Here is a 15,405-nt window from a genome sequence, read left to right on the forward strand (position 1 = left end):
CAGTTCTAACCCATGTCCACTTAGCCCACACATAACCCTCATGGGACCCAGCCATGGTTGCCCACTTATAGCCCATGCCCACTTAGCCCACACGTAACCCTCATGGGACCCAGCCATGGTTGCCCACTTATAGCCCATGCCCACTTAGCCCACACAAAACCCTTATGGGACCCACCAAAGTTGCCCACTTCAAGCCCATGCCCACTTAGCCCACACAAAAACCCGTATGGGACCCACCAAGTTTGCCCACTTCTAGCCCATGCCCACTTGGTACCCAGTTACCCACACTGGGCCCATATGGTACCCAGGTGGACATGTTGGCTGGGCAGGGACGTGCTGGGCCCCTGATTCAGCCCGGGAAAAAGAGTTGTAGAGGCCCTCATTGCGCACTCAAAGTTTTGCCATTTCAGATCATGACAAGTGACAAGCCAGTGGGCCAATTACTGTACATGAGTTATATTTCGTCGTTGTCGGGTGGAAACCTTGTATGTCCAAAACCGTTTGTTTTGTATTTATCATTTATGATTTAAACTAGTGAAAACAGCCGATCTACAAGCACACAACGCCTCGCGGTGCGAGGCGTTGTGTGCTTGTAGATCTGCTGTTTTCACTATTTTTGTGCAACAGCCCTGTATGATGAAGCAGGGCTTTGCTTTGCGGAAGAAATGTACAAATTTGAAACTTGGAGGTACAAGGTTTCTGCCTGACAGTGACGATTTACTTTGTTGGCCGCCCAGCCCCCAAAAAGGAAAGACATTTTATTTTTATTTTTTTCCTAATTTGCCGGCCTGGACCGGCCGGGAATGAACCGGCCGTTCGGGAGTTGTCCCGCTTTTCCCAATGGCCAGCACGTACCTGAATATGGCTTTGTGAGGTGAACGTGAGAAGAGATGATGAATGGAATTTAATTCAAATAGAGCTGGAATTCACCCTTTGTCAAGTCCAGCCCGTTGTCCCGCCTCTCTTCGCACCCATTAGTCGCTGTGTCTTGGTGGGACAAAAGTCCTTTCTCTCCATCCACTACCATTGAAATTCAGTTGCTTTGTATTGTTATTCTGTGTGTTCAATTCTCATTTTAAACTTGGTTTCAGTAAAAAGGAGACTCTTAGTGGCAGTATAGTGACTGGGCATGTTTTTAAATGTTTTTCTTTCTCCAAAAATGATGTTTTAGCAAATTCAACATAAAAAGGCGGAACCAGGGTGGGACAAGGCAGAAAGAGCCTGCTGGTTGGTCAGTCAGGGACCAACCAGCAGGCTGGCAAAGGGTCAATTATGAGAGGAAGGCAATGATTTTTCACGTGTGTGTGTGTGTGTGTGTGTGTGTGTGTGTGTGTGTGTGTGTGTGTGCGTGTGCGTGTGTGTGTGCGCGAGCACTCGCCACAACACAACATGGTGCCATGGCACAGTGTTTTCTGCACATGTCATGTCTTGTACACATTGACCACAAGTCTATCGACGCAGACGGTTGAATCACACAATTTTCACATTCTGCTTAACAGTCTGCACACGGAAGCCCTGGATATGCGTAGGAAATAAAGGAGGTGTACTGCATCTTCCTTCAAAACCCCTAAACCAGGGGTCTTCAACGTTTTCAGGCCAAGGACCCCTTAGTTGAGAGAGAGATGAAGCACAACCTGTTCATAGATTCCATATAGTTTCATTGTTTGACAGCACAATCATTGTGTGTTTCGGATTCATGTCGATTTGTGTTTTCAGATATTTAACCACTTGAACCGTCAATACTTAATAAACTTGACCTTTCTCTCTGTACTTAGTCTGCTCTTTTTCCCCCTCTACACCAAACCTCTTTGCCAAAAATAGCCGATCTACAAGCTCTATTTTTGGCTAAAGTTCTCAGAACAAGGACACTAAGGTTCAAGTGGTTAATATAAAAAAGGAGAAAAAAAAGTTTCTATCACACAAGGATTTGGAGGACCCCCCTAGTAACCCTAGGGGTCCCGGACCCCTGTTTAAGTCCATGAAAGATTGTGACGCATCTTGGGAACGGGCTAGCCACCTGCACGCATGCCCCCAACCACTGAAATCAAAGTCATTAAAAAATCGAAAGGAGTACATGAAAACATTTTAACACTTCATTTCTCTAATTACAATCTAAAATATGAACCCTTGTTTAAAAAAAACAAAGTTGTCCTTTAAGTGGATGTCATTGAAGACGTTAACCAGAGCGGTCTGAGTGCTGTGGCGTGGTCGAAATCCTGACTGGAAGATAGCAAACCGGTTACCTTTATCGCCAAGAAGTTTGTTCGGTTGTTCAAAGAGAACTTTTACATCTTAAGAAAGACAGGAGGTTTGATATGCGCCTATAGTTTTTTTTAATTAGTGAGATGTCTCGATTATTATCTTTTAAGAGTCGCTTGATGACTGCAGTTGTCAGGGCCTGCGGGAAGAAACAAGAGAAATGTGTTGACAATTTGTAGAATATATCTGAGGCTGTGCAATTTAAAACAATTTAGAAAAAGCCTGTTGGCAGAAGGAGGCAGCGTTGAGGATAGTTTCAGATGTCGTAATAATGTCCCCCAAGTTTTCATGGTTGATTGGGGTGGAATACTGTCATGTATTTGAATTAGTTTCAAGTGGAAAAAGTGGAACAACATTATGTTTTCGTCCATGCCTTACCAAATATCCTTAAACCTTTTTAAAGAGGTGGTGCCATAGTTTTGTTCTTTTGCTGGTTTTCATGTGAGGTTGACAGTTCTTCATTACACCGCCTGGTGTGGATGTTATGAGCAATTATGTATTCCCTTTGTATTTTGTATTTATTATGGAGGCTGACACCTTGTGGGTCAAAAGTGCCGATCCAAAAACAGTGATTAAATGAAATCATATAATCATCCCCTCCCCTTTTACCATTCACCCAACAGTGTGGGTGTGGCTAACTTCAGCTGGGTCACCACCCACCTAAACAACCAGGCATACGTAATGAACTGGTGGGTGTGGCCACATACAAACATAATTTTAACTCTTTCTGTACACTCTTTTGGAATGAATTCTACTCCTAGTATAATCATAATACCTGATAATCATGTTTTAGTGGGGAAGTAAATCATGGAACTGCATCTTTAACTATTTTGAGAAAAACGCCCTTACATCTTTACCCAATATGGAGGCACTGACATGCTTGTCATATCTTCCGATTTTTTGTCAGTAGGACAAAGAAGGAGGAACATTCATATCGGGCTAAGGAGGATATCGGTTCAGAGGCCGCTGACACAGGCCGGTTTGTTAGTCTGTCGACAGCACTGGTTCTGGCAGTTATGTGAGGGGAGGACAGTCTTCCATTTCACACTTCCCAATTATGGAAGCAAAGTCTCTCATTATAGATGCCCAGAAGTAATCAACATGGACACCTGGAAGGGTCCCTGGAAGGGTCCCTGGAACTAAATGTTTTCACTTGGGGGTCCATGGCCAAATACATATCATTTTGGGGGTCCTTCACCGGAAAAAGTTTGATCACCACTGACAAAGAAACATAGGTTTTTCAAAAACCCTTAGAAGGATTTGAAAGATTCAAAGACTTGCACAAAATGTTCACGATTTTTCCAAAATAGCAGATCTACAAGCTATCTCGGTGCCGCGCTGCGAGATGTATATCTGCTATTTTTCAATGGGTAAAGCACAAAATAATCCAGTGAATCCCTGTACCCAGGGCCCAGAATTTGTGTGCGACGCCCCTGACTATGTGAAGAAAGAAGAACTTAACAATTTAACCATACCATGACTGGTACATCAGTAATGGCATACAAAAGAAAAAAAGAAGTCGAATAATTATGGGTTATTTCGGGACAAAAGAAGCTCCCTTTTTGTCTACGTCTCGTTCTACCGTACATCTTTTGTCCTGTCTCTAAAACAATAACACTGTCAAACAGAAACGAGCGTCGATACAAAAACAGTCCCCGGTATGTTATTATGGAGAGGCATAGATTTGTGAATACAGCCCCCTCAGAGTATTGTGGCGTGGGCGCGAGTGTCGCGGTCGGGTAGCGGCGCCGCACTGGCTCTTTTCGGAGGGTTTAATTGACTGGCTGTTATAATTGTGGAGTGGGAGCCTGGGTGACTGCAGGAGGTTCATCCTCTGTCCGTCACCCACTCCAGATGAGAGCTATTATAGTCCAGGCTGACACTGCTCGCTGACACCCCACCCTCCGTCCCTCCTTCACTCCGTCTCCCTCATGCAGGGACGTGCTGGGCCCCCTGATTCAGCCCGGGAAAAAGAGTTGTAGAGGCCTCATTGCGTGCTATAGAGAGAGAGATCTCTCTCTATAGCGCTGCTGCTACTCAAAGATTTGCCATTTCAGATCATGACAATAATGACAAGCCAGTGGGCCAATTACATGAGTTATATTTCGTCATTGTATTTCGTGTATGTCCAAAACCGTTTTAAAAATGATTTAAACTAGTGAAAACAGCCGATCTACAAGCACACAACGCCTCACACCGCACATTTTGTGCGATTTTGTACGACAGCCTTGTATGATGAAGCAGGGCTTTGCTTTGCGAAAAAATGTACAAATTTGAAACTTGTAGATACAAGGTTTCTGCCCGACAGTGACGATTTACTTTGTTGGCCGCCCAACCCCCAAAATGGAACGAAGGCCGACATTTTATTTTTATTTTTTTCCTAATGGCCGGCCTGGACCGGCCCAGGAATGAACCGGCCGTTCGGGAGTTGTCCCGCTTTTCCCAATGGCCAGCATGTCCCTGCCCTCATGGCCTCCTCTAGCGCTCCGTGATTCATCACTTACTCCTTTCCCATCTTTTTGGGTCTTTGTCATTCTCTATTTTGTTGCGGCCATCAGTTACTGCGACAGTTACTATCAAAACCTCCACCGGCTGTCAGTCTGTCCGTCAGTCTGTCCGTCACGTCACACTTTTCCCCTACTCATATCTCCGCCACCGTTGCCCCGATCCATGCCAAACTTTGAACACATGCACACTCCTTGCCTGCCAAACCACAACCTCTCGTTTCTCACATGGCCCTCCTCTAGCGCCACCATGAGGTTGATTTCTCCCCCTCCCCCCCCTTCATTTCTCTCCTCTCTCGTCCGTCTAGTGGCGTCAGTTCAGCAAAAGCTAGGGTATGGCAAAAATGGGAGTCCTCATGGAAAAGAGGCATTACATTTTGTATAACACGGTTCTATTGTGAAAATAGCAGATCTACATGCTCACAACGCCTCGCGCTGCGAGGCGTTGTGAGCATGTAGATCGGCTATTTTCACAAAGTCTCAAAAAAACAAGTTTTGACAGTTTTTACACAGGTTTCTACGGTTTCTTGGGCTGGATATGGCATCCTGGAATTGTTGTTCAAGTGCAGCTAAAGTTAGCATGTTAGTAAACGTGCCACATGAATTGCACCTGTAAAGCTGACCTACAGAACCTGAGAATTTACCATTTTTGTCAAGATGGGGAGAGAAAAGTGTGGAGATGATAATTATTATACTTGTTAAAGTGACCATTTTGTTACATTTTGTATTAGTAGTTATTTTACTGTAATTTAACAACATAATAACCAGCACAGATAGACAAAGAGACATTCATGAATTTATATAAAAAAATAAAATAAAATTAACTTTTTCCCCCCTGGACCCAGGGTATGGCAGCTGCATACCCCTGCCATACCCAATTGACGCCCCTGGTCCGTCCCGCCGTCCCTCCGTCTCGCGCCGTTGGCCCTGGACAGTGGTGCAAAAAGTACCACTGTTCAACTACAAGCTGAGCTTGTAGATCGGCTATTTTCCAACAGCCTGTAGGTATAAAAGAGGGCTAAAGTGGTTTATGTAAGTTTTATAATATTATAATTTACATCTGCAGTGTAACTAGTAACTAAAGTTTTCAAATAAATGTAGTGGAGTAAAAAGTGCAACATTTGGATCCGAGATGTAGCGGAGTAGAAGTAAAAGTATTGGAAATACGTAAAGTACGAATAACTCACAAGTGTACTGAAGTACAGTACTTGAGTAAATGTACTTGGTTACTTTACGCCCACTGGCCCTGAAGCCCATTGAAAATGCTCCAGAGAGCCACAGTGGGCTGTTTTCCTTTTTAAATAAACTTTATTGAGATTTGCAGGTTTTACAATCATTTCATGTTTTACAATCATTTTAAGGACTTGCATTACTGTCATTTGCATTAAATTAGGCATTTAAATACAAGAACATATACAGGTATATTAAAGTAGATACAAAATATGTAAGGGCATTACTTTTTTTTTTTTTTTTTTTTTTACCCACTTTTACATCAGCCGGAAAAGGCTTTTTAAATATAAAGACATAGAAAAATAGAAGATAAAGAAGTAGAATATATAAGGACAAAACAGATGCCCCCGCCATTTTTTCTTTTTCTTTACAAAGTCAATAGGTGCCATGGTTTCGGTCTTTTTTTGTTTGGAGTCCAGTGTTCTCTGTCTTTTCAGTTCAGTTATTATTTGTTTGAGGACCACCTCTCCTGAGATGGCCTCCTGTTTGATAACCATAGCACTTTGTGTGTTCCAGATTTTATTTACCACAGTACATACACAATAGACCACATGAACTCCTGGTCCATGGCGGACAGCTGTTTTCCCCCTCCTCCCCATCAGTGCAAACGGCGGGACGATACCGGATCATCATGTAAATGTCAGGGGCGGGCAAGTCGTGTGCTGCCAAGTTCAAGCTGTCTTGGCTCCACTTTCAGTTTTATCCCCCACCCCCCCCCCCCCCCCCCCCCCCTCTCACCCCCCCTCGCCACTCTTCCTCTCCACCGCCGCACCCGCCACACAATAAGAGCTCAGAGAACCCTGAAAAGTCTGGCCAGAGCATCTTAATTTGGCGGTGCCAAGGTCTCTCCGCTATCTCAACTTCTTCTAAAACTACACACCGCCCGACCTTGAGTAGAGAAAACGTCCACACATCCCTCACACTCCCTCGCGCCATAATCTTTTAACGGCTTCTTTAAAGTGCCTCACCTCCCCCGGACATAGTTAAGGTTAAGACTGTCAAGAATGTACGGCGTGCGTGAGCGCGCATGTCTGTGTGTGTGTGTGTGTGTGTGTGTGTGTGTGTGTTTGTGTGTGTGTGCGCGTGCGTGTGCGTGTGTGTGTGTGCGTGTGCGCGCGTGTGGAAGAACGACGGAGGGGTCTAAATCGATCGCTGCTCAAATTTAGAAATTGCTCTGTTGTTTGGTGGTAGCGATTAGAAGAACAAGGGGGTGGGGGGGGGGGGTGTTATGGGGGGGCAGCGAAAAAAAAACAAATCAACAACCTGCTGCCATAATAACTATGATAAAAAAATGTAAAATTGAAACATTGCTTGGCTTTTCTCCCCCCCCCCCCCCAAAAGAAGATTAAGTTCTCAGCTCCGGGATTACAAGTTTGGAGACCCTTGATCTCGTGGCACGGGGTGGAGGACTTGCCGTGAGAGTTGGGCTATGTATGTCAATAAGTGGGGGTGAGAGGGTCGGGGGTGGAAGGGAGGTGTCGGGGTGCTCTGGGCGATGGAGTCCAGACTGCAGCGTCCGTCAAGAATATCAATACCTCCGGAAACCGCTGTGTCTCTCAGAGTCACGTGGCGATGCCGATGCGCGAGGTAGCGCCGGGGCACGGGCCGGCCGAGGACATTGCTCTCAGAGCCAGAGATAGATCTCTCTGTTTAATGTGATATCATGAGGAGAGGAAAGGTAATAAGGAGACAGCGGCGGTCCTCATCATATAGTTGTCACGGTTTATAGATGTTATTGTTTGCCCAAACTATCAGGGGGGGGGGGGGGGGGGGGGGGGGGTTCGGTGCATTTTTATGCTGTGTCACGGACCGCGAATTCCAAATGAACCAACCGCGTGACGCATTCAGAGCCTCGTTCACCTTTTGAGTGAGAAACACTGAGACGATTCACCCTTTGTCAGCCTTCTGATTGGTCCCTGACTGGCCAACCAGAACAATCATTCACTTTTGCTACCGGGGGGCGGAGTTATGCAGTGGGACAAAGTTTTTGCAATGTAACTACTGTACTTTTTTGTTCATTTTTTATTAATATCACGTAATAATGAGTCTATGAAAAATCTTGTTTTTATAATGGAAGTGAATGGAAAAAAAAAAAGTCTTCCCTGGCTTTTTTGTCCCACCTAGTAACAGAGCGACATGGGGTGGGACTTGACAAAGGGTGACTTGAGCAGTCGGAAGCGCTAGCCACTAACGCATGATTTCAAGTGGAAAATGGGGCCGTGATCCAAAGGAGACCGAATCAGAAGAATACAGAGTGAGAGGATGAGCTTAAGAGGAGGTCAGAAGAGCAGTCGGCCAAGCGTCTTAGCCCCCCCCCAACAGATTTGCCCTGTTGTACTCTTTTTGTTAATCCCCTGATCACGGTAGCTGTCCTATACGATATGCAGGGGCGTCACAATGGGGAGGAAAGTGGGACTGAATTACTAGGGCCCAAGGTGGAGGGGCCTTAATTATTTTATACTTTAGCTATTGGCGAATAGCAGATATACAAGCTCACAGCGCGGCACCGAGTGCCGCGCTGCGAGCTTGATGATCTGCTATTTTTAAAAAAGTCGTGAAAATGTGTGCAAATCTTTGAACATGTTCATTTTTTTTAAGTGAACATTTGTAACTCAAATTCTGCTTCTGGGGGGTCCCTGGAACTAAACATTTTGAGATGGGGGTCCGTGGCCAAATGCATATCATTTTGGGGGTCCTTCACATGAAAAAGTTTGAGCACCACTGACATAGAAACTTCGAAATGTTTTTTCGAAGTTTCTATGAGCTTGTATATCTGCTATTTTTCAATAGTTAAAGCACAATATAATTGAAGTGAATCCTTCACAGGGCCCAGAGTTTGGCGCGACACCCCTGACGACGTGTCGTCCTCTTGATTAGAGCGGGCCATAAGGTGTAGGGTGGGCCGTGGGACATGCATTGTTACGGTTCTAAGCAGGGTGACAGAACTGGGTCAAGGGGTGAGTCGCGTGTCGATTGTGTTGCCGCTGCTCACGCTCGGCCACTTGTCTGTGCAGGCGGCACGCCGTCGCGTCGCATTAGCATAGCGGAAAGACTTAAGCTTAGATTAATTAATGGTTAGCTGAGAGCTGCCATGCTTGCCTTGGACTATTAGCCCTGTATCAGAGGTCTTCAACAGGGGGTCCGGGACCCCTAGGGGGTCCCCAGAGTTACTGCAGGAGGTCCTCCAAATCCTTGTGTGATAGAATGTTTTTTTCTCTTTTTGTATATCAACCAAAAATAGCAGATCTACAAGCTTGTAGATCGGCTATTTTGGGGAAAAGAGGTTTGGTGTCGAGGGGAAAAAGAGCAGACCAAGTACAGAGTGAAAGGTCAAGTTTTTTAAGCATTGGCGGTGTAAGTGGTTAAATATCTGAAATTTACATGAATCTAAAATACACTGATTATTGTGCTGTCAATTAATATAATATATGGAATCTATGAACAGGTTGTGGGGGTCCCCGCTTCATCTCTCTCTCAACTAGGGGGTCCTTGGCCTGAAAACGTTGAAGACCCCTGCAAATTGGAAGAGGATGCTGGCACGTTAACTCTAAACCTATTGCCCTGCGCCAACCCATAGCAGCATATAGGGCCTATATGCTATATGCCAATTAAACAAATACAAAGTTGAAGTAACATTTCTTTGGAGCCAAATTAATAAAAGGGATTAAAAGTACTTTCTTTTCTAAACTTCCCCCCAGCTAGCATTGGGGGCTAGCAGGAAGCTGTTTAGCCTAAGGTGTCGTTAGCTTGCAGCTATCAGTGAGGAGGAGTGGAATTTAGACGACTAAAAATTCAAAAACAGTCTTTCTACCACTTTTTCTAGTCACATGTTCAAATACTGGATTCTGATTGGTTTAAAACAGTGCTAAATAGGCCAACAACCTTGAGTTGGCTCATGGTTGTTTGCCACTCGCCTGCGGCTTGTGGCACAACCTTGAAACAGTGGTAAATCAGCCAACAACCCACTCCCTCTCATGGTAAATGGCCTACAAAGCCAAAGTGCAGTAACTACGAACTAAAATTTGACTGAAACATTGGTTTAAAAGACTGTGTTTCAGCTGGTCAGCCAAATGAGATATAGGCACACATATCGTCACTGTCGGGCAGAAACCTTGTATCTCCAAGTTTCAAATTGGTATGTTTTTTCATAAAGTAAAGCCCTGCTTCATCATACAAGGCCATTGCACAAAAGTAGTGAAAACAGCTGATCTACAAGCACACAACGCCTCGCACCACGAGGCGTTGTGTGCTTGTAGATCTGCTGTTTTCGCTAGTTTAAATAATTTTTTAAATGATAACTACAAAACGAACTGTTTTGGACATACAAGGTTTCCACCGGACAACAACGATATACTGTATGTGACATTTACACTGTATATTGAGGTTCTTGAGGTAATTGTTTATCCCCCGAAATCATGAAGGCTAATTTGACCTTTGGGATGCACAATTAAGTCGGTGTGTCCAAAAACATAGTTAGGCCTACTGCACTTTGGCTTTTTAGGGCAGTATTCTGACTATCGTTAGCTGAGGGCTGCCATGGTACGGCTCCTCCATACCTCCAAAACCTGATCAACCCCTACAACCCCACCCATTCACTCAGATCAGCCTGAGCCAACACAGGGATGCTGACAGAACCCTCGCTAAAAACCCCAGGAAGAAAAATCCACTTGTCACAGACAATTTGCCCTCCTGGCCCCCAAACTGTGGAATAAACTCCCTGTCGCACTTAGAACTACAGACTCACTCCCTAGCTTCCATTAGAACTACAGACTCACTTCCTAGCTTCTGCCGTGGACTGAAGACTCACCTCTTCAGACTCCACCTAAACCCATAGCACCACTGTAACACTCCCCCTTCCCTCAATGACCATACATGAAGCTATAGCATTTTTTTTTTTTTTTTACTGATTAGGTACGTGGTCTACCTATGTCATTGTTTTTCTAGATTGATATTCCTATGCATTGTTATATTGTTGTTGATGTACTGACATATTATCTTGCTTATTATATTGATGTATTACCTGCTTATTGTAAGTCGCTTTGGATTAAAAGCGTCTGCTAAATGCCTAAATTGTAAATTGTAAATTGTATCACCATGTGTCGGTGCATGTGGTGGCAGCCAACAGACTGTCTTGAAATGAAAATATTTTTGGTGAGGAGTCGGACTGGGTGTTCGCCTCGGCAAACAAGGAAGTGTTGATCAAATAGAATCCATATTTGGTTACTGCATCCTCTATTTCTCTCTTCAAAGGTTTTCAAAAACATTCTTGAGAGCAACATTTAGTAGTAAATGACACTGTGTGTTTGTTTACATGGCTGTCATGTTGGATACGGCATATAACATTCACTCAGCGCAGCAGGTGTTCTGAGCCTTTGATTAGACCAGGGGTTCTCAAACTTTTTTTGTCTCAGGGCACCCCAAAAATATATATTTTTTTTAATCCTAGGCACCCCTACATTATAATTTTCACTCACAGCACCTTATATTTATAGCATATTGTCGTTGTCGGGTGGAAACCTTGTATGTCCAAAACCATTCGTTTTGTATTTATCGTCTATAAAATGTACCTAACAACTAGTGAAACTAATGAAAACAGCAGATCTACGATGCGAGGCGTTGTGTGCTTGTAGATCGGCTGTTTTCACTAGTTTTGTGCGACAGTCTTGTATGATGAAGCAGGGCTTTGCTTTACCAAAAAAAACGTACATATTTGAAACTTGGAGATACGAGGTTTCTGCCCGACAGTGACGATATTTTAGTGATTATGTTGAGAGGAAAACGTTGAGATAATAGCCATTTTGGTTAGAACTGACTGAAAATAACTTTGTACTTCAAGTTTAAAAAGATACTAAATATTTTTTCAAGTGTCCAAATAAATTCCAAATATTATCAAATGATCTCGCGGCACCCCTGGACTGCCGTCGCGGCAGCCCTGGACTGCCGACGCGGCACCCCTGGACTGCCGACGCGGCAGCCCTGGACTGCCGTCGCGGCAGCCCTGGACTGCCGTTGTGGCACCCCAGGGTGCCCCGTCACCCACTTTGAAAACCCCTGGATCAGACATCGGTCTGTTTTTGAGCTCATCGGTTATCATCCAGAAATAACACGCTGCCGATTTCAACGATTGACCAATCAGAATCAAGCATTCAACCCAGCTGTGTAATAAAGCACTACAGTAACAAACAGAGGACATTGTAACAATCTCTCTGGTCATTTTTTTTTTTGCAGGTCAGAAGTGCCACCGATCGTGCAACGGACGCTGCTGGGGTCCCAAGGAAGGACAGTGTCAGACATGTGAGTGTACCGCACACGCACGGCACGCACGCACACACAAACACATTGGCGTTGAATTTGACAGCGCATTTTGATTTTGTTTTAGACACGGCCTTGTGGGTAAAATTCCATTTAGTTTTAGTCATATTTTAGTTATCCGAAATGTTTTAGTTGCGACCGTGAGGTCGCAGTTACTATCAAAACCTCAAAACCTCTACCGACTGTCTCTCCGTCTCTCCGTTCCCCTACTCATATCTCTGCCACCGTTGCCATCCATGCCAAACTTTGCACACACACACTCTTTGGCTGCCAAACCACAACCTCCAGCCTCATTTCTCACATTACCCTCTTCTAGCGCCACCATGAGGTAGATTTTAGCTAAACAAATTTTTTTGTACACTGCTCCTACAGATTTTGCTCTAAAATCACACAAAGCAGTACACAGTATCTCTAAAGTCATGTCTTCAACATGGATCTTGTCCCATTTCCCATATTCCCTCCTGATTGGCTTGATTGCCTTCTAAAGTTTTTGTATGCAACCTGACGATCGCTTATCTCCTGATTATTGGTTTTAGATTTGGTTGACTGAATTAATCTTAGCAGGCAGTGATGATGGCGTCTTAATGACTAATGCCTAAAATAGCAGATCTACAAGCGCACACACGCACGCACGCGCACACACACACACACACACACACACACACAAATTCACTTAGTCGGTCTGTGTCCATCTGCATTTACTGTATATCATATCATGTCTGTCGGGAGAAAGACTCTCTAACTGTTACTTTTCAGGATTCAAATTCAAAAATAAAAAAGTAGTATGATCAAGTAGGGCGTTAATTCAAGAGAAAAAAACTAATTTGAATACGGAGTTACAGGGTTTCTGCTTGACAACGGTATTGTCGTTGTCCAAAACCATTTTTTTTAAACCGATTTTAAATATCTGCTATTTTCACTACTTTTGTGCCACAGTCTTGTATGATGAAGTATGTCTTTAATTTAGGGGGGGGGGGGGGGGAACGTACACATTTGAAACCCGGAGATACAAGGTTTCTGCCCGACAGCGCCGAAATGCTGTATCCCTTCCTCCCTGTGTGTTTCTGTCTGTTCCTGTCGGTCCCCGTCTGTTCAGCTCTCCAAACACTTTCTCACTTTGTCTCTTCTTCATATTCAGAATCTTGAAAATAACTAGTAACTGACGTTTTCAAATAATTGTAGTGGAGTAAAAATACAATATTTGCCTGTGAGATGCAGTGGGGTAGAAGTAAAAGTGCTGACGATTGGAAATACCCAAGTAAAGCAGGGGGTCCTTGACACGTCCCCTTTCATGTCAAGGACCCCTGGGGGTCCCCGAACCCCACTTTGAGAACTGCTGCTTTAATTAAAATGCTGATCACCACTTCACGCGACAGTCCCAACGGCCGGGCATCAGTCGCGCACGCACGCACGCACGCACGCACGCACGCACGCACGCACGCACGCACGCACGCACGCACGCAGATGAATCCCTATCCAGAGGCATTTTGAAAGGAGACTCTTTAAGCCTGAGATGATCAGAGGTGACCTCTTTGCACGAGTGTGTGCGTACATTAATATCTCCAGAAGACCAAACCACACGCACACGCACGCATCCCTAATTCATCAAAGTGATGTCATTAATTCTCCACCATCGTCCTGTCATTCATGTTTCTCTCCTTGCAGAGATGTCTGCGTCTCTACTCGCTATCCTTTCTCCTTCCATCTGTGTTTTACATTTCCCTTACTCCCAGGGGTGTCGCACCAAATTCTGGGCCCTGGGTACAAGGATTCACTGCGGGCCCCCCATGCATGTTCTTCATAGGGGGAGGGGGTTTAAACCATTTAGACAGGGAACGCATTATTACGCTTTATTTTGTGCTTTAACTGTTGAAAAATAGCATATATACAAGCTCACGGTGCCGCGCTGCGAGCTGGTAGGTCTGCTATTTTTGCAAAAATCGTGAACGTTAATGTGCAAGTCTTTGAATATTTCAAATCCTTCTAATGTTTTTTTTTAAAAACCTTTGTTTCTATGTCAGTGGTGCTCAAACCTTTTCATGTGAAGGACCTCCAAAAGGATATGTATTTGGCCACGGACCCCCATCTCAAAATATTTAGTTCCAGGGACCCCCCAGAAGCAAAATTTGAGTTACAAAAATACATGTATTCAAAGATTTGCACACATTTTGACGACTTTTCAAAAATAGCAGATCTACAAGCTCGCAGCGCTGCACTCTGTGCTTGTATATCTGCTATTTTTCAATAGCTAAAGTATAAAATAATTAAGGCCCCTCCACCTTGGGCCCTAGTAACTCAGTCCCACTCCCCCCCCCCCCCCTTGTGACGCCCCTGCTTACTCCATCCTCCTCCCCCATCTGTTCCCCGCTGTCTGTCTGTCTGTCTGTCTGTCGACAGTCTTCAAAGCCGTTCGTGTCCAGGACACCGAAAATGATATATATTCGTCCGTTAACATAATTATGTAACTCCCGCAACTCACAGAAACCGGTGTTTTGTGTACCTTTGGCAAAATGGCGACGCCGGGGCGAATGCGGTTCAAATGTTTTCATTCAATTCACCCTTTGTCAAGTCCCACCCCATGTCGCTCTGTTACTAGGTGGGACAAAAAAGCCAGGGAAGACTTTTTTTCCCCATTCACTTCCATTATAAAAACAAGATTTTTCATAGCCTCATTATTGCTATTTAAAGTACCAAAAGAAAAACATCTACGTGATATTACAGTAATAAAAAAGGAACAAAAAAGTACGGTAGTTACATTGCAAAACAAGGGTTTTCCCCCGAAAATACATGTTTGAATTAGTTTAATCCTGAAACAGGCAGAGAGAGAGAGAGAGAGAGAGAGAGAGAGAGAGCAGTGCATCTTGGGTGATTCGCACTGACCAGGAAGTTGTGGAACCTTACAATTAAATGTATTTTAATTGTAATTCTGGCCATTTAAAATATATGTACCCAATCGAATATCTTAGTTACATCGATATCGTTCATGTGAACTAGTTTGTTGAACTCATTCATTATAATTAGCGAAATCGCTATGACCGCGCACCGCGGTGAAAGAACGAAAGGACTTTGTACCACTGCATAACCCCGCCACCCGGTAGCA

General features: G+C 44.4%; 1 protein-coding gene across 1 annotated transcript in view; it reads left to right on the forward strand.

Moving 5' to 3' along the window:
* erbb4b (erb-b2 receptor tyrosine kinase 4b) overlaps positions 1 to 15,405 on the forward strand; it is a gene marked incomplete at both ends in the record, with an annotated part of 423,596 nt that overhangs the window by 158,372 nt on the left and 249,819 nt on the right. The window contains one exon of the mRNA XM_080752915.1: positions 12,222 to 12,287. Within this exon, the coding sequence (XP_080609041.1) occupies positions 12,222 to 12,287 (66 nt within the window). The remainder of the gene's footprint in view (positions 1 to 12,221; positions 12,288 to 15,405) is intronic.

The sequence above is a fragment of the Nannobrachium achirus genome (assembly GCF_963921795.1).
Source record: "Nannobrachium achirus genome assembly, chromosome: 22".
Lineage (NCBI taxonomy): Eukaryota > Metazoa > Chordata > Actinopteri > Myctophiformes > Myctophidae > Nannobrachium > Nannobrachium achirus.